At 40.7% G+C, this 25,027-nt stretch overlaps 1 protein-coding gene across 1 annotated transcript in view; it reads left to right on the top strand.

Annotated features, from left to right (window-relative positions):
• Positions 1 to 6,734, top strand: part of LOC135981270 (sialidase-3-like) — a 7,959-nt gene extending 1,225 nt beyond the window's left edge. Inside the window, exon 3 of the mRNA XM_065582899.1 lies at positions 6,690 to 6,734. Within this exon, the coding sequence (XP_065438971.1) occupies positions 6,690 to 6,734 (45 nt within the window). The remainder of the gene's footprint in view (positions 1 to 6,689) is intronic.
• The last annotated feature ends 18,293 nt before the right edge of the window (positions 6,735 to 25,027 follow it).

The following is a 25,027-nucleotide window of genomic DNA, read 5'->3' as shown; positions in this document are numbered from 1 at the left end:
TGTAATACTTGTTGGTTTCACTTGTACTAACACTTTGTGAACTCATAGCAGCTTATGCTAGAAAAGACTTCTTAGATGTTAAGACCATAAGGAACCAGTATGATAATGTAATTTCACTTAGCCCAATTCAGGATCCTACAGTATCTTTATAAACTTTTTGTCAAGTCTAGTTTTAAATGTTCCAAGTAGTGGAGCATCTACCACAGCTGTTGGGATACCCTTCCACATCTAAAATCTCACTTTAAGGACATATTTTTCTGATATTCAGTTAATAATTTTCCTTTCCTAATTTCAGCCCATTGCTCTCCTTGTATAATGCTAAAAAAATTGTCTTTCCCTCCTTGGTGTTTAGACCCTTCAAATATTTATAGACTGTTACCATGTCCCCCTTTAAGTCATTTCATAGCCAAGCTGTGAATAGTTAGCACTTGTAATCAATCCTCATACATCAATCACTCCAGAAGCCTAATCTTTTTTGCAGCTTTTTTCTGATCTCCCTCCAATTTGTGATTATCTTTCTGATAATGAGATGCCCAGAGTCAAACGCAATGGGCCTTGTCTTCAGCACATGTAAATCAGTGTTGCTCTGCTGAAGCCAGTGAAGCTATGTTGATTAACATGAGCTGAGGTCATGGCCCAACATTTCTGGTCTGATGACAGCAGAGCTGTCTAGAGAGAAAGTACTACCTCTTTGTCCTAGAGTGTACTTCTTCTACACATGCAGCCCAAATTCATATGAGGCTATGTTTTTTTTTTTTTGTAAATATTGCAACGTCTGTTAAATGTAATGTCTGCTACCACTTCTTTCAGAATGACTACTTTCCAGGTACCTTTCTCCCACTGATTCTTTGTGTTTTTAATTATTTTTTCCTAGTGTGTGTGTGATGTGGAGTAGGGACTCCCCTGAGTCCCATCAAGAGACTACTTCAAGTCATTTATAATGTCCTTCCTGGCACTTCATAGCATATGAGGGGTTGTCTAAGTAAAACAAACAGACAAATCAACCGTCCTATCCTCTCTTATGAGAAAGGGGAACCTGAGTGAAAGCCAAAAAAGGCCTGGCTCTCAGGCAGTCTTTCTGAATTCAGCTTCTTTGGGCTTGGCCTATCAGTGGGTCTATTGTTTTTTTATTAGGGTCTACCTTCAACCCCTCCTCTTGGGACATCTTGCTTTGCAGCTGGTCCATGCGGCTTGCTTTGCAGCTGGCCTGTGAAACCTCTTGACTGATCTTTCTGTGGTTAGCAGTCTCTGAGGTGGAGCAGCCCTCTGCCTGTTCACTACCCCTTCCTGTGGCAGGTTTTCCCTTTCTAAGATCCTCCCCTCCAGGCATCGCAAGCCTTGCAGGTGTGTCTGGTTTGTGCTGAACAGGCCCAGAAGAGCTCGTTAGTATCCTCAGCACCAGAGTGAGGGAGTGCCCCTTCATAATCCTCAAAGAAATGAAACAGAATAAAATAATATAATCTGTGACCTGGTGTTGCAGAGGAAACCATGGCTGGGGGAATTGCTGGTAGCATGGCTCCAGTGGAACTGCATTACCAAAGGAGATGGCTTGGGTCAAGCTAAAGCAAGGAAGTATTTGGGTGCTTAATTGGGAGATATGAGCTCAATTCCCTGCTCTGCCAAAGACTATCCATGTAACCTTGGGAAATTCACTTAGGCCCAGATTCACAAAGGGACTTAAGTGTTGCATCGTCATGCCAACCTTTCAGGTGCCTAGAAAATCACAGGAACAACACTGTGACACACAAACCCTGCAGTAAGGCACCTCAGCTCCCTATACAATGCATCGGGAGAGAGAAGTGCCTTAGAATGCAATCCACAAAAGCCAGCATGCTAGGCAGGGAGCCACCAGAGCTAGCCAATGGGAGATGCCGGTAAGAGGGGGTGTCTAGGCAGGGCACCCCTCTCACAGAGTTAAATGCCATCTGCAAAGAGGTGCCTTTGTCTCGGCTAGGGATCCACAACTGGGAACCTCCCACCTGTAGCCAGGCAGCTCAGATGCCTAAGGCATTTCTTGAAGAAGGAATTAGGCACCCGCAACGGTCCACACAAAATAACTGATGATGCCACCCAACTTAAAGCATTCACTTGGGATGGGGGTAACCCAGGTTCCTCGCTCTGCAATGGGAGAGAGGAGGTATGAACATGGATTTCTCCCCCTGCAGGAGAGTGCTCTAACCACTGGGATATGGAACATACTGATATGGGGCTCCCTTAAGCTGTTCTCCTTTGAATAAAGTGTGATTGGAACAGGGGCACTGGATTCTGGGTCTCCCATCTCCTACATGAGTGCTCTAACCACTGGGCTGAAAGTTATATAGTGGACACCACCATCATCATCACTGCCTCCTCCTCCTCTTCTGGCTGGATTTTTAATGGGACCTGACCTGACCTGACCTAGTAGGCAGGCTCTGAGCTACTTCAGGTGAGTTAGGTACTCCTCTGCCTACCTTTCCCCAGTTTGTGGATTGCAGTGGGGCTTAGGGGGGAGATAGGTGTCCAGATGCCTAAAGGGAGGCAGTAGTACATATGCCCAGAGGCAGTAACATAGGCACCTAGGGAACTTTTACCCTGAAAACTTAGGCACAGAGTGAGTTTAGGCACCTGCACAGTTAGGCAGCAGCTAAGAGGGAGTTTTGTGATTGTAATGGAGCCTAAAACTGGGACTTAGGTGCCTAAGTCTGCAGTTTAGGTGCCTAAGTACCTTTGTAGATCTGAGACATAGCCTCTCTATGCCTCAGGTCCCAGTCTCTAAACATGGGAGTAATAGCACTTCAGTACCTGCCAGGGAGGTTGTTAGGATAAATATATTAATGACTGTGAAGTTCTGAGATATTATGGTAATGAGGGACATCCAAGTATGATAGATAATTCAGACGTAATTTTCTTCCATGTCATGCCCTTTTTGTGGCAAGTTAATGCTCACTTTTCTATTGTCAAAAATAGGGGGCTAGTTTATTTTATCATTTTTATTGGACTTTACAGGATTGGTATAACAGGTAAGATATCAATAAAAGAATGATAACAGAACTTGTTTTTATCACTAAAAAAGCAAAGCTAGCTACTCCAGAAACCATGCCTTCTCTTTTCCATAATCTTATGATCAGCTGAGGAGTTCTAAAGCTATTTACGTATTTCATGTGCCCAGGGAGGTCTGAAAATCCTGTCCAACACATTGCTCTCTATTATCAGTAGCATTATTAAATATTTAGATCACAATAAACCTTGAGCAGGGCCTCAATGCAAATACTAAATGACTCTTTTTTCCAGAGATCCGGATCCATTCAAATACTTTAAAAGACTAAAATATCTATACACACGTATTTGTGTTCCCCTAAACTGTATAACATTTAACTTTAATACCAGTAACAATTTCCCACAGAAGACTGCTGAGTGAAGGACAGGAACGAAGTAAGTTAGGGTGAAAGAATGAATTATATGAAAATGGCAAGTGTGAAAGCTCAGCTGGTGTAAATCGGCATAAATCTTTTAACTTCAGTGGCACAATGCCAGTTTACACCAGTAGGAAACAGACACGGATGTCCTTACTTCTCTGAAAAAGACATTAAAATGCAATGCAATAATAAGAAAGTAGCCAGATGACAAAAAATAGTGATTATCCTCTTTATAGAGCAATATTAATCATATCAAAATATAACATGAATTCGTATTGAAAAGCAATTAAAATATCAAAAAAGAAAACATAGATGACTCATAAAAGATGATAATATCAGTACTGGATGGAAAATACAAATTTTGCCTTGCAATAAAAGTATTTTAAGTGAAGACAATACTGATCTGTCTATCATGAAGCTAATCCCCTAGATCATATTAGAAAGAAGAGCATGCTAAATATGCTGAATTGGCAATATTTGAAAGAATAACTTACATGTTGCTGTAAAGCTCTCTTGGTTATACTGAATTCTAATGTATATTTTTTCCTAGCATGTAATATAAAAAACACTGTTTTAAATAAATCTGCCTTATTGGAAATATATTGCAGCTCAGATGGCATTTGGTTTCAAACCAAGATAGCATCTTCCCTGGGGAACATTCTGTTGTGCTATATTTACTTGAAAAAGTTCAAAAGCCAGGCAAATTTGTAATTTAAATGCAGAAAGAATTATCTGCTGCCCAGTCTGCACTTTTGTAAACTGTTTACCATATTCTTTTTTCCTCCATTGTTTTCTAATTTATACACTTTATCTGGCCTTTTAGTGTAAACGAGTATTTTCTGCTTGATTTCCTTCAGAACTGTTTAGTAGGACTTGCATGACTTCAAATTCCACAGGGAAGACTAAACCAAATGCCATCTAAGCCGTAAGCCATATGTCAAAATGACTTTGCACTCACTACCAAGGGAGTCACATAATAGCATGGGAGTCACAGATGATCATATTTGCTCAAATAATCGTAATCATAAAATTGGGATAAAAGGAATTCATTTTTATGCTATAAAAATGCATTTGGAGAGAAAATCGAAAGCCTGCAAGATGTTGTATATATTACCATTGAATTTTGCTTTCAACCTGTATAGCCATAGAAATAACCAAATCTCCTCTTTAAACAACTCTTTCACACTTACCAAATGTGAATCCTTATTCAAATGGATTAGACTTGCATCATCTGCATGTACCAGCCACATTTCACTGAGACAGACACACAATTCATAATAACCTGTGTGGAAGCATGGGAATTGAAAATGGAAAACACCTAGGGAAATACCGTAGGTCATCTGCTCCATCATTCTCAACTGGCCTGTACCCTACAGTGCACTCTTGAGCGTTATGTCCAGTCCATTTCTCAATAACACCAGTGATGGGGTTTCCAGCACTACCTTTAAGAAACTATTCCACTGTCCTACTAGACCTCACTATTATGAATTTTTCCTGATATTCATGATAGTCCAGTAAGGGTTAAACTGTGGCTTTGCCATGAGCCCTGCGTATAGGACAGGGCACTGATGTGATGTCACAGGAGCAGCCCAGAAAGGAGATGGTGACTAACAGGGGTTAAAGTAACACAGAAGACTTACCAGGATGGGTTCCTGGCTCTGGGCCCCCAAAATGGGCGGGCCCTTAGGTGGAAGGGACAGGGTTTGGGGGGTCAGCCTCCACCAGCCAGCCCAATGGACAGGTGAGGTGACAAGGCATTGGGCTCTCCCCATTTATTAGCATAAGATCCAGGCAGTGCTTCACTATTCTTTCCTCTGCTTTCAAGTTCTTGGGGTTTTGTAAGTTATGTGATAGGTAAATACACTTATCACTTTGTGATGGGTTGGATCACAGAAACCCCCTGGGAGCTGCCACCTGATGTGCCAGGACTACCTCTGCTCCTGTTTTCCCTGCCAGCTCAGGACTCCCGCACCCTGTCTTGCTGAGCCAGACACTCCCATCTGCTCCAACAAAGACCCAGGGTCTGAATTACTTTCTCCAAAGCTGCAGGTTTACCTGAAAGCAGCTAGCAGAAGTGTGCTTGTCTTTAACACACAGATGCCCAACTCCCAATGGGGTCTGAACCCAGATAAATCCGTTTTACCCTGTATAAAGCTTATGCCGGGTATACTCACACATTGTTCACCCTCTACAACACTGATAGAGAGATATGCACAGTTGTTTGCTCCCCCAGGTATTAATACATTCTCTGAGTTAATTAATAATTAAAAAGTGATTTTATTAAATACAGAAAGTAGGATTTAAGTGGTTCCAAGTAGTAACAGACAGAACAAAGTAAGTCACCAAGCAAAATAAAATAAAATGCACAAATCTATGTCTAATCAAACTAAATACAGATAATCTCACCCTCAGAGATGCTTCAGTAAGTTTTTTCCTCAGACTGGACACCTTCCAGGCCTGCACACAATTCTTTCCCCTGGTACAGCTCTTGTTCCAGCTCAGGTGGTAGCTAGGGGGTTCTTCATGATGGTTCTCCTCTCTTTGTTCTGTTCCACCCCTTTATATATCTTTTACATAAGGCGGAAATCCTTTGTCTCTCTCTGGGTTTCCACCCCCCCTCACTGGAAAAGCACCAGGTTAAAGATGGATTACAGTTCATGTGACATGATCACATGTCACTGTAAGACCCCAAGCCTTCATTCCTTCCAGCCTGACTCACAGGAAGGTTTGCTTGCAAACAGAGCCCCAGTCAATTGTCCTGGTTGATGGGAGCCATTAAGATTCCAAACCACCATTAATGGCCCACACTTTGCATAATTACAATAGGCCCTCAGAGTTATATTTCATATTTCTAGTCCCAGATACAAGAGTGGTACATTTATACAAATAGGATGATCACACTCAGTAGATTATAAGCTTTGTAATGATACCTTACAAGAGACCTTTTGCATGAAGCATATTCCAGTTACATTATATTCACTCATTAACATATTTTTATAAAACCATATAGACTGCACAATATCAAACACTTAGCAACCTTAAATGAGTTGAGGGGAAGGATAGCTCAGTGGTTTGAGCATTGGCCTGCTAAACCCAGGGTTATAAATTCAATCCTTAAGGGGACTATTGAGGGATCTGGGACGAAAATCTGTCTGGGAATCGGTCTTGCTTTGAGCAGGGGGTTCGACTAGATGACCTCCTAAGGTCCCTTCTAACCCTGATATTCTATGATGGTTAAACATTTTTTTTGTCTTTTACCTTTAAACACTTACAGATTTTTGTCTCAATTTTTAGTGCATTATTTTCCTGGGATTTGAAGACAGACTTATTGGATGGTAAGAGGTAGTTTTCCCCTCTTTGTTTAAAGGTTGTGACCATATCTGCTTCATTGAGACCCTCTGAATCCTCCCCATTCTCAACATTTTTGAGAATTAATTGTGAATTGTTTCATAAATCCATCAGCTAGTTCCTTTGAATCCCAGGGATATTTGTCAGCTGGGCCTTCTTATTCACAAATATTTCATTTTTCCAGCTATTCTACTTGATTTTAATCAACACATGTATGTTGGAAAGGCCTTGATTGCTTCCTAAAAGTGAGATTCTGCTTAGCCTTTATGCAGGTGTGCATCATGCCTCGGGGATGGAGGGATGCTCTCTACAGCCCATGTACTGGCCAAGGCAGAATTCCACTGTGGGCCTTTGGGAACATAGGGACTGCTCCCTTCCTACTTTGGTGAGTCCATGAGATTTGAGCTCCTAACACGCATGCTTTAGGAAATCCCAACATGAGTGCTTGTGTCTGAGAGCTCTGGAGATTTGAATTGCTCTGCCTGCAAATACCACAGGTCAGATAGAGACCAAAGAGTAGCAATGCAAGCTTCCTACCACCACCCTAAACACACTTCGATCCTTTTTTGCAAGGACCATTTCTAGATGTGAGAAGAGAACTGTTAGTTCATGCCCTGTTCTGTCCTCAGCTTCTGCAGAAATTGCTAAGAAGGATGCCAATACCACATATTCATTTCACAAAAAACAGCAGTCATCAGATAGAAATGAACCTCGGTCCCATCAGCACTACTTCTGAACATTTTGGTTTCACAATATGCCAAAAAACAGAAGAGTTAAATATTATCCTTTATTCATCTAAATTCCAGTTACACACTGTGGAAAAATGTAGATGTAATCCACTGGTCAACATTTCTGATATAAAATAAAATTAATTTTAAACTCACATTTCTGAGCTCTAAATTCAATCACAGTTTTTCTAAGTGTCTCTTGGGTTTTAACCATTACTTTGCAATACCTTCTTAGTTTCTTCTGAGCAACAGGAAATAAGGAGCCACTGACAGTAGCATGCATGAAGGATGATCAACTGAAAGAACTAAACAAAAAACACAAACTATTTTTTCACCACCAGTCTTCTAATTTATCTCAATGAAAAGCTGCAGTGTTGCTTTTCTGCCATAATTTGGTACTGAGTGAAACTATAAACAAACAGCACTTGCAAGTCTAGTCACTTGATTCCAAGATGACAGCCTTCAAATGACATTGCTGGCCTCTTCTGAATCCATAGAAGATCAAGAGCACTAAGGAATTTAACTGTTAAAGTGTACTAAGGTCTCTACTTCTGAGTAAAAAGGCAAGAAAACAGGAAAGTAATGGCTTGTCTACCTGGAAAGTTATTCTGAAATAGCTATTTCTGATTTTCATACATGAAGTTATTCTCTTATTCCAGAATAAAAGTGCCTTATTTCTTATTGCCTTATCACTCGTATTTCTGGAATAACAGCATCCACACATGGAGTTAATCAAGAATAGTTAAGCCAATTTAAACTGAGGGCAGGTCTTCACTACAGGGGGGGTCGATTTAAGATACGCAAATTCAGCTACGCGAATAGCGTAGCTGAATTCGACGTATCGCAGCCGACTTACCCCACTGTAGGGACAGCGTCAAAATCGACCGCTGCGGCTTCCCGTCGATGGTGCTTACTCCCACCTTCGCTGGTGGAGTAAGAGTGTCGATTCGGGGATCGATTGATCGCGTCCCGTTGGGACGCGATCAATCGATCCCCGAGAGGTCGATTTCTACCCGCCGATTCAGGCGGGTAGTGTAGACCTAGCCTCATACCCTACCTTATTTCAGATTAACTTCCATGTTAGGAGCATTCAGTTGGACTTTCTTTCTCTATATTTCTTTTTGAACTTTGTATTAGGCTTCAGGGAAGAGGTTTTTTTTAATAGAAGTAGGATACCCTTCTAGATTCTCTCCTTTGCCCCTTCAGTGACAGTTTGCTATATCACATAATAACAATCACATGAAGCAATGGCATGGTTATTAACAAGAGCTGATCAAAATTTGGCAGAAAGTTTTTGTCGGGTTTTAGTTGAAAACTAAGTTTTTCACAGAAAAAAAAAATCTCACTTCTGACAAGTGGCTTTTTAAAAAAAAAATGTTGAGGAAAAATTCAGCGATTAAAACAGTTTTTTTTTTTCAAATTTGGAGGAAATTAGCTAGTTTATCCAATTCTTTACTTTTCTCCTATAGAAAAGTGGGCCTGTTAAAAAAAGCGATAAAGTAGCACTTTCATTTTAAAGGTGTTGTTTTTCACTTTTAAAAGTAACACTTTCACTTTTAAATGGTAATTTCACTTTTAAGTGCTAAAGCATTATTTCATCTGTGAAAGTGATGCTTTCAATACTTTCTTACTGTTTTACGACAGGTAACATTGGAAGACAAAGTATGGATTTTTGTATACTTCTTTTTTAAAGTTTTTCTAGTGGGAAAGCCATTGTTTCCCAACAGAAAAATTCTAAAAGGGATTTTTTTCCCCCCACACATGGGGAAAATTCCCATTTTCCAACCCACTTGAATTAACTTTTTGTAATTCTGACCCATGTCAGCTAATTGTGGCAGGAGAAGAAAGAACATGCTTGAATATCACATCTGTATCACAGATCACATTGGGTTATATCTTCTGGAGCATGGACAGAAGCTTTGCTACTGTTGAGTTTGTCTTCTGGGTCTAGTCCTTTGGTTCTGTGTAACTACACAAGGCTCAGGTCAATCTGTCATATACTTCTGGTCTTATGGAACATTGCAGCAGCTTGTTTCACATAACTTTCTGATATCCCTCGAGACCTTTGTAACAGGTTCCAAGGCAGCCTCTTGTGGTCTGGGGTGGCGATGTAGGCACCCTGCCTCAGTTTCAGTCTGAGTTTCAAAAATAATTCACATACACGTGAGTCTTTAAAATAGTACTCTCTTTATTTTGGGAGCTAATTCATTCTGATTACTCAGTTCCCCTTTAGTTTCAGGGGCTGGTGTGTGCACAATCCAGGCCTCCCTGGCCTGTAGAGCCTCTTAAATTCAGGGATTTAACAGCCCTGCTTCCCAGATCCTGTGTGTTCTGCTTTGAGTCCTAGCCTCTAAATAATCCCTCAAGTCTAGGAGCTCACAGCCCTCCTGTCTGGGACTGTGGCTTTAAGTTCTTGCCTCCCTAACCGATAACTCACTGCTCAAGTTTAAAGGTTGTACAGCCCACCTCCTTGGGACTGTATGCTGGTTGACTTCTTTCTCCTAGAAGGTGATTTCAGCAGCTTTCTCTCTAAGTGGGCTTGAAGCTCCTTTTTGAGTAATCTGATCACTCCTTGACCTTCTCAGGTGTGTCTGATTATCCAAAACACCTGTCTGAGCCAGCTGGAGGACAGGGGAACCTTCTCTGGCCCACTCTACAGGCTCCAGGTCCTGGGCCCTTAAAGGGAACAGTGGTCTGGGTTTTTCCTATACCTTCCCTCTCCCAGACACTGATGATTCCCTGGGACCAATTGCCACTGTCCAAATGACTGCTTCAAGGCCTTCATTCACTTTTCCTGGACACATGGAATGGGGTAACTATCTCCTCTGGCCTCAAAGAACCAGTAACCCATTGCAGTAGGGCTCTTCTGTGGAAGAAAGTTAAAATGAGGAACATCTTAGAAGAAATCATTCTATCGGCCTCTCCCTCAGGGGAAAAAATGCAAAAGAAACCTATTTAGAAGGTTTGGGGGAATGCTGTGCTAAAACTGCATTATAAAATTCTCCTTCAGCACACTGTGGAGTTGAGTTAATGCTGCATTGTATAAAAGCCCTCCCAGTTTTTTGATAGAATTCCTAAAACTGCTGGATTAGATTGATTTATTTTTAATCAGCACTTAACAAGACTGTTGTACTTTCTACTGCACACTGGATGCCACAATAGGTGCCTCACTTCCAGAAGACAGTGTAGTATTTGCTTTCTGTTAAATATTGAACTCCTGCTAAAGAAACCCCTAATCAGCACTTAACGAGGCTATTGTATGCCATTATTTCTACTGCAGACTGAATGCCATCACAGGTGCCACTCTACTGCTTGCGTTCTGTTAAATATTGAATTATTAGTAAAGCAACTCCTAAATAGAGCTGTTTCATTATGAAATTAAAAGGTGCTAGGATAAGTGGACTTTTATGAAACTTAGTATTTATCATGAAGAGCACAATTTGTAACCTGGCCTGTAAACTCTTATGCGTATACTTAGTGCTTATTTCAGTGCCTTCATTGAGATTTCTTTTGACTTGGTACCACAAGACATTTTGATTAAAAAACTAGAATGATATAAAATTAACATGATGCATATTAAATGGATTAAAGACTGGCTAACGGATAGGTCTCAAAATTTAACTGCAAATGGATAATTGACAGCAAACAGGTGTTTCCAGTGGGGTCCCATGGAGATTGGTTCTTGGATCTATACTATTTAACATTTTTATTATTTTATTTTTTATTTTATTATTTATTATTTATATTTATTGGAAGAAAACATAAAATCATCACTGATACAGTTTACAGATGACAAAGAGATTAGGGGAGTAGTAATTACTGAAGAGGACAGGGTCATTGATTCAGAGATATCTGGATCACTTGGTAAACTTGGAGCAAGCAAACAATATGAGTTTTAATATGGCTAAATGTAAATGTATACATCTAGGAAGAAAGAACGTAGGCCATACTTACAGGCTGGGGGACTCTATCCTGGGAAGCAGTGACTTTGGAAAAGATTTGGGGGTCATGGTGGATAGTCAGCTGAACATGAGCTCTGGATGAGATGCTGTGGCCAAAAACTTAATGTGATGCTGAGATGCATAAACAGTAGAATCTCAAGTTGGAGTAGACAGGTTATTTTTCCTCTGTATTTGGCACTGGTGTGACCACTGCTGGAATACTGTGTCTAGTTCTGATGTCCATAATTCAAGAAGGATGTTGATAAATTGGAGAGGGTTCAGAGAATTCAATTCAATGGGATTTCACCCATACATTTAATCAGAAACTATATCAGCATTTAAAGAGATCATATGTGTTCTTGTCCTACTAACTGTAATTCTTAAAATGCTAGATTTTGGGGGGGGGGGGGGGGGGAAGGTGTGGATTGTGATGGGAGGTGCTTGAATATGTCTTGTGATTAATCTATTAACATATCAGTCTTGACAAGTGAATATGATTTCCACTGCAGTTGCCTTGTGAAAAATCCTGAGAATATTTTAAATTACAATATTTTTGACAAACCGCTGGAGGGTTTTCAGTTTAAGGTTTCTCTCATGGAATTATCTTAAAATAAATCTGCCTCATAGCACATATTTCTGCAGTAGGGAATTCCAACATTTTGATCCACAACTTGCCAGGAAAGTCTTCTTTAATATTTGCTTAATTAAAAAAACCAGCCAACATTACAGTGTACTTCAAACTCTCTTTAAAACAGGTATCTCAGTCTTTGTCCTCTGGAAACACAATGTTTATGGTGAATTTAAAACAGTAAAGTTTTTGAAGTGGTGGCTACATCAATTAGAATAAAAGGAGGATTGGCTTGACTGAGCTTTCTAATTAGATTTTTATTCTGAACAACAGTAGTGTTCCAATTTTAATGTATACGAAATGTGATTGTGTGATACTGTCATTCTTCAAATCAAAAGTCAAGGTTGTTTTGCTCTCACTCATTAGCTTACCACTGCTGATCGTATTAGTATTGACCAGCCTGTACAAAATGCCATGCTGCATTACAGCACTATATGCATTGGTGTTATTGTTATCTACACCACACTCTACCCGTATAACTTTGCTTTTGCAATTGTTTCCCATTTGTGTGAGCTACAGCACTAGTATGCTACTAGTTTGCAAGTTCTCAATAAAAAGAATGAAATCCCTCAGGAGAAAGCTAATGGCCACAGTAACTGCAATGGGTCCTGCAATGTTCTACAGATTCCATAACATCAACCAACTCTGTGCTAAGAGAGCTGTGAAGTCTAGTGCCACTGGGGAACTGTCCAGCAAAGCTGTAAGTCTGGAAGAGTTCCATGGGGAGCATTGCTATTTGCCAAACTAAGAAAAATACTATTACTACTGAACAACACATAAGGGTCTCCTTACGTAGTAACCTATTAAAAGATGAAGCAAAAAAAAAAGTAAAGGGCTTACTTCTGCTGATTTATATGTTGAGGCAATAGTTATAGTATTTGTGCATTTAGCCCTCGCTAAAGAAATCTCTCTTATAGAGAAGGAGCAAAGAAACTAATAATGTTTGAGACTCCAAAATGGAAAATGAAAATAGTGATGGAAGCACTGAGCCTGAGGATGTGATCAATTAGTTGATTACTCTAAATTAGTCTACTGAAATATATCTGCTGGAAGCAATTGTCACTGGCAATAATGAATTCTAATGTAAGTTTGAAATTTTTCATAGCACAAAATCCCCATAGAACAGGATATTCTAAAATGTTTAGGAAAAAATAGGATCCAATCTGTAGTTGGGCCATATAGCTTTGCCTTATATCAATCTATGTTCATATGGTTTAGCTTTATAAATAGAAGGTCCATGGAATATAGTATGAACACAATTGTTTGATGTAGTATAATTCAAGTGATGTGCCAGTATTTTAATAAGTCATTAAACTTAAGTATTTGGAGTGAAATCCTGGCTCCATTGAAATCAGTGGCAAAACTCCCATTGACGTCAAACGAGAAAAAGTAACCATCTCTGCAAGACATTTACTAAACTATAATAATGACTAAGAATAACAAATTCATTTTGAATACATGGACATCAATATCTACCTCACAGATAAATAATTGGAGAATAGACCCTATTGATTTTGTCTCATTGGAAAGATGACAATATGGTTATGTCTATTGATACATATTATAACTTAAGAATTGACTAGTTCTTGGGAGTCTCTTTTAGGATTCCGGGGAAAGTATTTTCAGGCAAAATCTTTCTTTGAAGTTGATTATAATTTCTAAAAAAGGATGTATTTAATATGAGAAGTCCATTTACTTACAAATAATCAAATGAATAACCCAACTCACAGAGTAGCAAACCGAAAAAATCCCAAACTACTACTTAGTGATCGTTATCCAAGGAAAGCCTTATCATTTGTTAAATGTATCATGTATTAAAATGTAAAGATAAATCTCTTTTCATTGCCTTACAAATTACACTCTCTGGGCCAAGTTCTTCATGTTCAAATACACATTGTAACTTTAAATGCACGCATATAATCACTGCAGTCAATAGGGCTGCTTGTTTGGGCATAGTTACCCATGTGGCTAAGTTTTTTTTTTCCAGGATTGGGCTCTCTGAAATATTCTCCCTGATATGGCATGCTATAAAACCTCAGTCTGCTCCTTGAAATCATTCCTCAATCTTTGTTAGCCTTCCAAAACTGACTTTCATTGACCCTTGTCCTAGTCAATCTCCATAAACATTGATATGTCACATTAATTAAAGAAAGAAAAGACGGGAATAAAAAGAGGACATGAGCATCTCTGAAAGATGCTGAGTACCTTCAGTTCTCAGCATGTCACTGGTACCTTGCAGTAGGTATTTAGCAGGGTCATTCCCAGAAGGTGGACATAACAACAAGTTCATCTATGATTATTTACTGTTTTAACTTCTTTATCCCATATCACCTGATGGGACATACAGAGCACATGGTATATTTTCATTCCCAAACTGGATGAGCATAACTCTTTAGAATAAGGTACTCAGTATGATTAGCAGCATTTACAATTTCAAAATGCACACTTCCCATATATTTTCCAAGATCCACTGAAAATTCCCTCCTTCTGCAAATATTTCTGCCAATAAACATATTCTCTAGAATATTTGTGGGGGGAAACAAGAAAAAACACAAGAAAGAGTGTGATCCTTGTATACAAGGATTGATTTTTGAAAGGCAGCTATAATATTGAATGAAATATTACCAGAATTTTTTGCATTAGTATCCTAAGGTCTCATTTTTCCTAATTGCATTTTCTGCCAATAGGTGGCACTAACAATTTCTTCATTATCTGAACAGCCCTGTTCTCAACAGGATAGTAGCTTTATCACGATGTCTCTCTCATTGTAACCATCATCTTTTTGTTTTATTTTAATGGAGTTTTCTCTAAAAAGGAGCAAATATAGAGATTGTGGATCCAGATAAATATTGCACATATATACCCAGAAGACAAGGAACATTGATGAATAATTAAACCCTGAAAAAAGCATTGCTGTATACTTAAAGAATCAAACAATAATTCAAAAAGGGGTGATTAGCACAGTACCAGAATTTGAAGATCTGCAGGGTCTGAATGGTATGTTTAAATCATAAAAGACAAAAAGTGAAATACAACGGAAAGAAACAATAATATCATGACCTCATTCAAATTCCTTATAATTAATTTGTTTTATTTCTCAAAAGCTTTAAGCTGTCCTTTTAACAAGATGTTGATAGGTTCTTTTCCCCACTACCCAGAACACACAGACAGACTCTTGAGCTGAAGAAATATGTCATTTATTCACTGCTTCAGTGAATGATCAGTCCAGGGACACAGGGCACAGCATAGTGTTAAATGCCAGCACACACCCACATTCAGGTGCTTACCTTAAATACATTGTTACAAAGTTAATTATTATGCATTGTCTAAACACTTTTCTGCCTAACCCTAAGCTATGTCTACACTACCGCGGTAAGTTGACCTACACTACGCAACTTCAGCTACGGGAACAACGTAGCTGAAGTCGACGTACCTTAGGTCGAGTTACCAAGGGGTCTACACCACAGGGGGAGAGAGGGGGGTCGATGGGAGAAAATCTGCAGTTGACTTACCTTACTCTTCTCGTCGGGGGTAGAATACAGGGATCGACTGGAGAGTGATCTTCAGTCGATTTGGTGGGTCTTTACTAGACCCGCTAAATCGACTACCGGTGGATCAATCTCAGAGCGTCAATCCCCTCTGTAGCGTAGACCTGCCCTAAGATTAATTTGCTAACTCAGTTGGTTACCTGATTGGATTGCTGACCAAGTTGTTCATCGGATTGAACTGCTGACTAGGTTGTTTACCTGATTAGGTTGCTGACCAACTTTTTTACCTGGCTTTTCTCTTTCCTTGACAGACAAACACAGATCTTTTCACGTGTCCCAATACCTAAAATATAAATTCTACACATCACATCCTATACAAGATATTAAATTTTAAAAAATCACTCTAGGCCGAAGAATTCATACCTCTCAGAAATGCCTGATATATGCTGCATTGTTAGACATAGACATACAACCTTCCATCTTTATGTCCAACAGCAAATCCTTGCCTTATCCCTTCTCTGTCCGGTATCTCTAGTGGTGTTGCAAACTGCTCTCATTGACAGCAGGGCACACAGAAAGGAGGAGACAGTGAATGGAGGAAGTCTGTGCTTGCAGAGGAGAGATGGATGAGTGAGTTTCCCAGGCAGTCCTAGGGAGAACCAGGTGTGTAGTTTTCCCAGCTGCCTTGGCTCAGGTGGCCCTACACACAGCTAAGATAGAAGTATAAACACAGTTTCCGAAAGGGGAATAGGTGGAGTAGTGTTGGTACAGTTTGAGGGAATGACTGGATGGCAGAACATGCTCCCCCAAATGGGATAAAACACAAAAGGTTCCACACAAATAGGACAATTAAGAGCTAGGCTGATCCCCTGTATGAGTTTTCTGAGTCTCTGTAGATGCAGAGAGAACTGATCATCAGAGATTATTATTGTTATTCACAATTTGTATTACAGTTGCAACTTGGGGCCCCAATCAAGGGTCAGGCCTACATTGCTAGGTACTGTATGGAGACACAGTAAAAAGACAGTCCGCACCCCAAGAAGCTCACACTCCAGGCTATGACAAGATGCAGCCAATTATTTTGATCATGCAAGTTTATTTTTCAAACGTCACTCTCTTTCTATGAGGCAGAGTTAGCTAAAGAGTTCAAGTCCCGTTCATGCATCAGGGAGAGCTCTTCACCTCTGCTCCCATCCCTTTATGCCCTGGATTTGGCTGTTGGAGAATTCCCCTCGCATTGGTTCCATGAAGACAGGCTTCTGAGGAACCTTTGCAAGCCTTAGCATAGCAGGTGTGCTGGAGCAAGAAGGACATGAACATGTTGGGAAGGACCACAGCCTGCAGAGCTCTGGAGAGTCTGGGAGGCTGCTAGATCTAGGCCCCAATGTATGTCTCAATAACTCTGGAGCAGGATTGAGAGGCTGCAAAGGTGATTGAAATCACCTTAGCCCCCCTGCACTGCACGGCGAAGCACAGAATTCCACCCTAGATTTTCAAACGCGGGCAAAGGAGGAGGGCTCCCCAGCCAACAAGCCAGCATCTTTAGCAAGGTTCTTTGAATATTACCCTGATCCTTAATAAGTAATGTACAATGTAGCAGGTTAACATTTTATTGTAACTTTGGCTTAATAAAGTTTCAAAAGAGCTCAGCACATGGGGTGCTTATTTGAAAAGCTGGCTCCATTGGTGCAAAGAAAGTGAACAAAACTTTCATTTTTTTCATTTTAATTTTCTAGGAAGTCAAAGGTGTTACTTGGAATACACCTGGCAGTTGTTAAATGTGGAGGTGATTTCCCCTGCATATGCTTATTTGTGGAATGCACATGAATGAACTATCTTACAAATATCTATGTAAGAGTTTATTCTGAGAGAATGTTTAAAATAAGTAACAAAACGATTGGTCTCAGTCCTATGCTGTTTTCTGTGTGGATATTCCCTTAGACCTCAATGCAGCAAAGTATGGGCGCTTGTCCTATTCAGCAGTGCACAAACTTAACTTTAAGCATGTGCTCAAGTCTCATTTAAATTAATGGATTTAAGCCTAAACCACTAGTGAATATGTTACAGGTCCCCCTCTGTTCCTGATCTGCAGAACATACAAGTCTATTACAGCTTTAGCTAAAGAGTCTCATTATTTAGCTCACGCTTATAATTCTGGAGTTCTTGGTGTCAATACCTGGTGTGTCGACCAAGATGAAAGCTGTCATATAAGCATGTGTTTAAGTGCTTTGCTGAATGGGGGCCTCAAGTCCATGCAGAACCATATTATAGGACAGCGGGCACTACCTATAGCTCTTTAAAAAAAAATTGAGAATACTGTACAACACCCACTATAGCGCCACTACGTCTTGATAAATCTGGATGGTGTTATGAATTCACTACATATTTTATAATTTGTACATACATTTATTTTATGGGAAATGTCCCAACCTCTTAAAGTGGTTGTCTTTGATCTTAAATTAGAGTAAGATTAATGGAATAAATCTCCCTCTTTCCCAGACATATTTTTATTGCAGGAGTCCTACTCTTGTGTTACTAGTATGATACTGTTTTCTCTATTTTGTACTGAAACAACTGCCCATATATTTGCAGTTTAATATTCATGTTTCCATTAATTGGCCTGTAACTATGGTGTCTTCCTATTCTATTGGGAATTATCAATATTAATGGTATTGTCTCAGCTTTATCAGTTGAAAAGCTTTCTATATTGCTTTATCAGTTGAAAAGCTTTCTATATTGCTTTATCAGTTGAAAAGCTTTCTATATTGCTTTATCAGTTGAAAAACATGGAACAAGCCAAAGAGACAGACATGCTTTTTTAATGGCAATATTTTGCACTGGAAAGTGGTGAAAACGAGTATCTGAGCAAGAACAGAAATGGGATGCAATCCTCCAGTGTAACATTGCATGGGAGGAGCACAGAAGATGAGGCCGGTGATTTTGAGGTCAGAGAGTGCGAGGACTATATGAATGGGGTAGTCCAGCCATTGGATGATCTGGAGATCCTCTTTGTATGGGAGAACTTCCCTCACCCTAGCATCTACCCAGCATCTTGCCCACCTAATTAGACCCAAATCCTGCTGCTTCTTGTCATGAATTTTTCAGTGAAGGGGGATCAATGCCATATAGGACCCTTAAGCAGTCTTTGTCACAAAGTGGGAGCTCCTCCCCACCCCCTCAGTTCAATCCCATTACCCTACAAATTCAGAGTTAGCGCACAGTGTCACCTGGAGGATTTCTGGAAAGCTTATGCAAATGAAGTTTTCTGTGGAGCTGTACTTCCCCTGTTCACCAATGGATGCTGGCAGAGAGCTCCTTCCCTGCAGAGCTTCTGCCTGCTTTTTCCTCCTCTTCACCAACAGATGGTAATAGTGAGCTCCCTCCCGTCTAGGGCTTCAAGCCACAGGACTTCCAACTCTACTTTAGGTCTTTCTATTGCCCCCATCACAGCAGAATCTGAGGACCTCATAATGTATTTATCTTTACAACATCCCTATGAGGTGGGGAAGTGTTATTATCCCCATTTTACAAAAGAAGAACTGAGGGGCTATGTGACTTGCCCGAGGGACATCTGAGTTAGAGCAAGGAATTGAACCTCAGTCACCTAAACCCCAGACTAGTCCCCAAAACACTGGACCATCCTTCCTTTTGGTTTCATATACTAATCTTAAGTAATATAGCACCTTTCATGCTGAAGCATCCTTTATAAAGTGCTTTTGGAGAATGACAATACCATCCCCTGCAGTTTAAAGGGTTAAAAGATGCAATAAAAAGATCTGTTTCAAGTGGGCAGCATGAAAAGCGCTTCTGTGGTCTATAAACTTTATATGAATTTTTCATGTCCCAGACACAATGTGCAGCAGATTGCACATAACCAGAGCTCTCAGACCTGGTGTGACAGATCCTTATTATGCTAAGGAAAGAATGAGTGTGAGACAGAGGTCATTATCTGCTAAGACATGGGTAAAGGCAGTACAGATGTAGGAAAAGGATGATGCCAGTCCAGGGGAAAGGATCATTGAAGACAGGTTACATGGATTCAGAACAAGCTAGGGTCTAGCATAAGTATAGATTGTAGTAGTAGAACTCAACATGTTTGAGGAGGCTCTGCCAAGACAAATTAGCTCCTACCACTATTCAGTGAACTGATATTATTGCAAAGGTCAGAAAATTACCCATATCCCGAGGGTAACAAAATTAAGGACTGGGGAACATTATGAGGATGTAATGTGAAAGGTGGACTTACACTGTGTGTAATACAGCTAGGAAAAGGCTGTTGGTCACCGATCACAAACATGACAAAAGCTAAGCAACGAAAATCAAACATGCTTGGCTAGCTGTAGAGTTGAGTACACTGGTAGGGCTCTACTCTTCTGAGGGTCCACGACATGCACCCACATCCACATCTCAGTGCCACTTCTGATCAGATCTGAGTCCAGTGCTAGATATCTTTATATACATAAGGTATTCATATGGCTCCCATCACCGTACTATATGAGCTGCTATTATCCCCATTGTACAGATGGGGAACTGAGGGATCAAATAAGAACATGAGAATGGCCATACTGGGTGAGACCAATGGTCCATCTAGCTCAGTATCCTGTCCTCTGACAAGTATCAGAGGGATAGCCATGTTAGTCTGGATCTGTAAAAAGCAACAAAGAGTCCTGTGGCACCTTATAGACTAACAGATTTTATTGGAGCATAAGCTTTCGTGGGTGAATGCCCACTTCGTCAGACTCTTTGTTGCTGTCCTCTGACAGTGGCCAATGCCAGGTGCTTCAGAGGGAATATACAGAACAAGCAATCATTGAGTGATCCATTCCCTGTTGTCCACTCCCAGTTAATGGCAATCAGAGCCTAGAGACACCCAGAGCATGGGGTTGCCTCCCTGACCATCTTGACTAATAATCACTGATGGACGTATCCCCATGAATTTATCTAATTCTTCTTTGAACCCATTTATACTTGTGGCCTTCCCAACATCCCCTGTCAACAAGGGGATATTATGACAGTACATTTTCTGAAGCAGTACTGCCTTATGCATATTTTAAACCTGCTGGTTTAACCTTGGTTCTTGTGTTATGTGACAGAGTAAACAACACTTCCTTATTCACTTTCTCCACAGCAGTCATGATTTTATAGACCTCTATTATGTTCTCTTTCCGCTGTCTATTTTCCAAGCTGAACAGTCCCAGTCTTTTTAATCTCTCCTCATATGGAAGCTGTTCCATACCCCTAATCATTTTTGTTGCCCTTCTCTGTACCTCTTCCAATTCTAATATATCTTTTTTTGAGATGAGATGACCAGAACTGCATGCAGTATTCAAGGTGTGGGCACACCATGGATTTATATAGTGGCATTATGATATTTTCTGTCTTATCTATCACTTTCCTAATAGTTCCTAACATTCTGTTAGCTTTTTTGACTGCCTCTGCACATTAAGCGGATGTTTTCAGAACACTATCCACAATCACTCCAAGATCTCTTTCTTGAGTGGTGAGAGCTAATTTAAATCCAATCAGTTTGTGTGTATAGCTGGGATTATGTTTTCCAATGTGCGTTACTTTGCATTTATCAACATTTGCCCAAGGTCACAGAGGAAGTCTGTGGTAAAGTGCATAATTGAACTTGGGTCTCCTGAGTCTTGGGCTAGCTTGGACTATTCTTCCTCCACATGGATACACCCACTTAATTTCATAACTGTCCTTCCCCACTGCCCGCTTGGAAAATTGTGCATTGCCTCTGCTGCTTGCTTCCCAGTCCAAGAAGATGTATCACCAGATGCCATGGCGGCTCATGTAGAGGTGAGAGGTCGTGGTGAGTGACCCAACAGCTTGAAGGCAGATCAAAGGCCAATATAATGTGACATGGATTTGTAGGGCAGTGGGTTAATTCCCCCAAGTGTCCCTGTTTCAGTTGCAACTGCAAACTTCAAGTGGAAGACTGTGGAAACTGAGAAGTTTTGCATAGTTTCCACATGAAGCCATAAGCTGATATTCTTTCCCAGGAATCTCCAAGAAGCCTTGAGTTCTATCCCTTTCCCTTTTTCTATTTTCAGGAGGGATCTGCTGAGATACATCCACTCTTTCCGTTCCAATATATTCAGCAGTGACTGGTTTGTCTGCTTCCCTATCAGGAGTCTTTGTATACGGGGCAGCAAGGAGACTCCATTTTGCTTATCCTGTGAACTTCCATATCATCATGCTGTTCAAAATGGATGCAATTTTCCTCTCAATGTTCCAGCCTTTGCTTAAAATATTTAAGCCTCAAATGAGGCAAACAGTGTTTTATCAGAGAAGAAATAAGTGTGTGTGTGTCCTATCTGAGCAGACATCTTGCCCAGCAAACATTCAGTTTTTAGACACCCTCAGTTTTCGATGTAAATTTTCACAGACACCTAAGTATGCACAGCGAGAGTGCACGGATATTTGACACAGTGGGAAGGATAAATAAGGGGAGAGAGTAAATGTTTGCTAGCTGTGCAGGTACCAGGCGCAATGTGGTCCTTATACACGACTAACTGCAAGGATTATGCAAGACCATTGCTGACCTTAGTTTCTCCAAAGTAGACTGGGATGGGTCCATAGAGCCATTTCCCTTCTGAACACTCTTTTATAGTGGCATAGCAGCCCCGTACCACCTGTACAGCCCACAGTTCCGCAATGCCTTGTGACTAATCCCACATGGTGTTTCCATTGTAGCAATGTGTCTTTTCATAATCCCCAAGGCAGGGTTGTACCTTTACGCGTAAAACTGGGAGTAAAATATATACAGGTTTTTTTTCAAGAGCCTGTGTATTTAGTTAAAACATGGCCCAGTCAGCTTTAACTTGAGCAATCAGCACTTACACAGCTGATACCTCAAGGTGCCATGGACATTGGCACACTACGCAGAGTCATCGTAATAGGAGGTTAGGCAGAATAAGTAGGGAATATATCACTTTTATTTAAAATGATCACTGGTAATACAGTTCCACACCACCACTTCTGCCTCGGTTGCCCTGAAAACAGCTTTACAGTGTGGAATATTGCCTGACTACAGATACTGCTGTAGAAATATAATCATGGGTACCTGCCTCTCCAGTGTGGTGATGACATTGATCTATGTATCTCAATTCTCAGCTGATGCCACCACCACCACTACTAAGATGTCAGAATGCCTAGAAAAGATCAGCCCTTGGACGAAGAGCAGCTGGCTCCGGCTGCTCCCAGACTGAAGTGATGTTGTCCAAAAGGGGACAAGCTTGGAAGAACTAGCAGAGATGCTGTCTGCACCTTACATTGAAGGCATACAGCCCTCATTCATCAAAGTGGAGTAAGGCCTCAGGATCCTGTTTGACTTCTCGCTAAGCTTGGATGACCAGGTAGCATCAGTATTTAAAAGTGTCTTCTTCCATTTCCAGATTGCTAGAAAATTTCATCCATTTCTTCAGACAAGGACCTGGCCCCAGTGATCCATACATTTGCCACCTCCAGGCTGGATTACTGTAATTCACTGTATCTGAAGCTGGATGTGAAGATGGAACCCGGACCCTAGCTAGTATAGCAAGCCGCTGCCCACCTTTTCTATGGTGTAGGCTGCCATGAGTACATCAGGCCCACTCTCAAGTCCCTTCACTGGCTCCCAGTCAGCTTCCAGCTTTGGTCCTAATCTTCACAGCAATTAATGGATCACACCCCTGATACATTAAAAGCCAAATTTCAATCTATGACCACAGAGACAGCTGTACTCCTCTGGGACAATGCACACAGAACTGCATCCCATTCTACCAATTACACCCTTACCAAGCAAACTAAAACCTCAGATTCCACCCCAAGGAGAGTTTTTTCCTCAGAAAGAAAGAGGAGTCAGAGACTCCATGAAGTCTCCTACGGACTTTGCTATTGCTATTGATTTTACCTGGAAAGCGCTCAGTGATAGAGGAATAAACCCATAAGAGAGATGGATAGATAGATATACCTAAAAACTCAATGCAGAAAAAAATGATATTTTAATGGTACTGCAGCTCCGACTGACAACACTGCACAACAGGGTGATAGTCTATTTTTAGATTAGCCCATCTCTACTCTTAACTAAAAAGGTTTGACACAGCACAGAAAAATGAGTCAGAGGAATATCATTCCTCACCCATTTGTTTTCAAAACTTGTTAAAGATGCAGGCTTGCAGCACCCACCTGCCACTGATATTGAAGACTGACTAGGAATTTCAAGATAATTCCCAGAAAAGAATGGAGAATTATAAACCACAATCTTATCACCTGTTTTCTATTGTCATTGACCATCACATGAACAATGGAAGCAACAACATACTTGGGGTCAGAAGTGAACAAGAAGTACGTCTCCCACCGTGCTACCTACACCTTTGCAAAGGAGCTGGCCAGAATCCCAATGGGGAGTATTGTCCTTTCTCCCTCCCAGAGACATGGTGGGTACTAGATACACACCATGAAAGGTGTGGAGAGAGGTAGGGTGAGGGCTGGACCATTACTGTCTCCACCATTTAAACACATCTGATAGAGGAACATTGCCCTCCCATGACTTAGCAAAAAGTAATACCTCTCTCCCACCACTGGGAACAGCTTGGCAGATGGACTTTCAGAGGAAACAGAGACACAAGGGCCTGTCAATAAACTCATACAGGCCAGATTTCACTATAAAAGCTGATTTTTCCTGGGCATCAACCTCTAAGGTAATGTGCCGATACCCACAAGTTAAATCCAGAATGCTTATGAATTTTGCACCCCCCAATAGATCCAGTAAGTCCTCTATCTAGAGTGTGGGGTAAAGGTTAGGTTGGGTGATAGCATTTAAAGTCCACACAAAACTAAACTTCAAGGTTTTATCCCTTTAGGTACCATCACAATAGGAGACAACCAGGAGCTTTTTGATTTAGTAATCAGTGTCATATCCAGCATGCTTTCCACTTCCTCTTGAATCTGTTTCTGCATTTCCCTTTATAATCCTGTCCTCTGATAGGAGCAGGATAGGTGCTGTAGTTTCAATGGAATGCACAGTCTTGTCAGTTAAACCAGCAGGTTGGAAAAACCTGCCTGTGGTGTTTCAAAAAGCCAACATCTCCTGCTTTTAGGTTGGGTTCAAACCCTCCCAAATCTCAATGCTCCCCTGAGAAGACTCTTGCTTATTCTCCCTGACAAAATCAATGAAAGAGGCATTACTTGTTCCCTCGTCAGCACAACAAATCATATTCACTACCACCTCCCTTTTGTGGTAAGCTTTCAATCTATTGACATTGCACTGCTCCCCTGCTAGGGGGTTTCCTTACATCATAAATGACTTCATTCACTCTCTCTACTACCTCAAATGGTCCTTCACAACAACCTTGAATTTTGTTCTTCCTCACTGGAATCAACACTAACACCAAATCACCTGTTTCCAAAGGCCTTTCTTCAGCATGCCTCTCAAACCAAGCTTTCTGGGATGCCTGACTCCTTTCAAGGTTCTGATGTGCTAAGTCTTTGAATTCTCTTTAAATTG

This window comes from Chrysemys picta, chromosome 1, assembly GCF_011386835.1.
Source record: "Chrysemys picta bellii isolate R12L10 chromosome 1, ASM1138683v2, whole genome shotgun sequence".
Classification (NCBI taxonomy): domain Eukaryota; kingdom Metazoa; phylum Chordata; order Testudines; family Emydidae; genus Chrysemys; species Chrysemys picta.
This window is presented reverse-complemented; position numbering and strand designations above follow the sequence as displayed.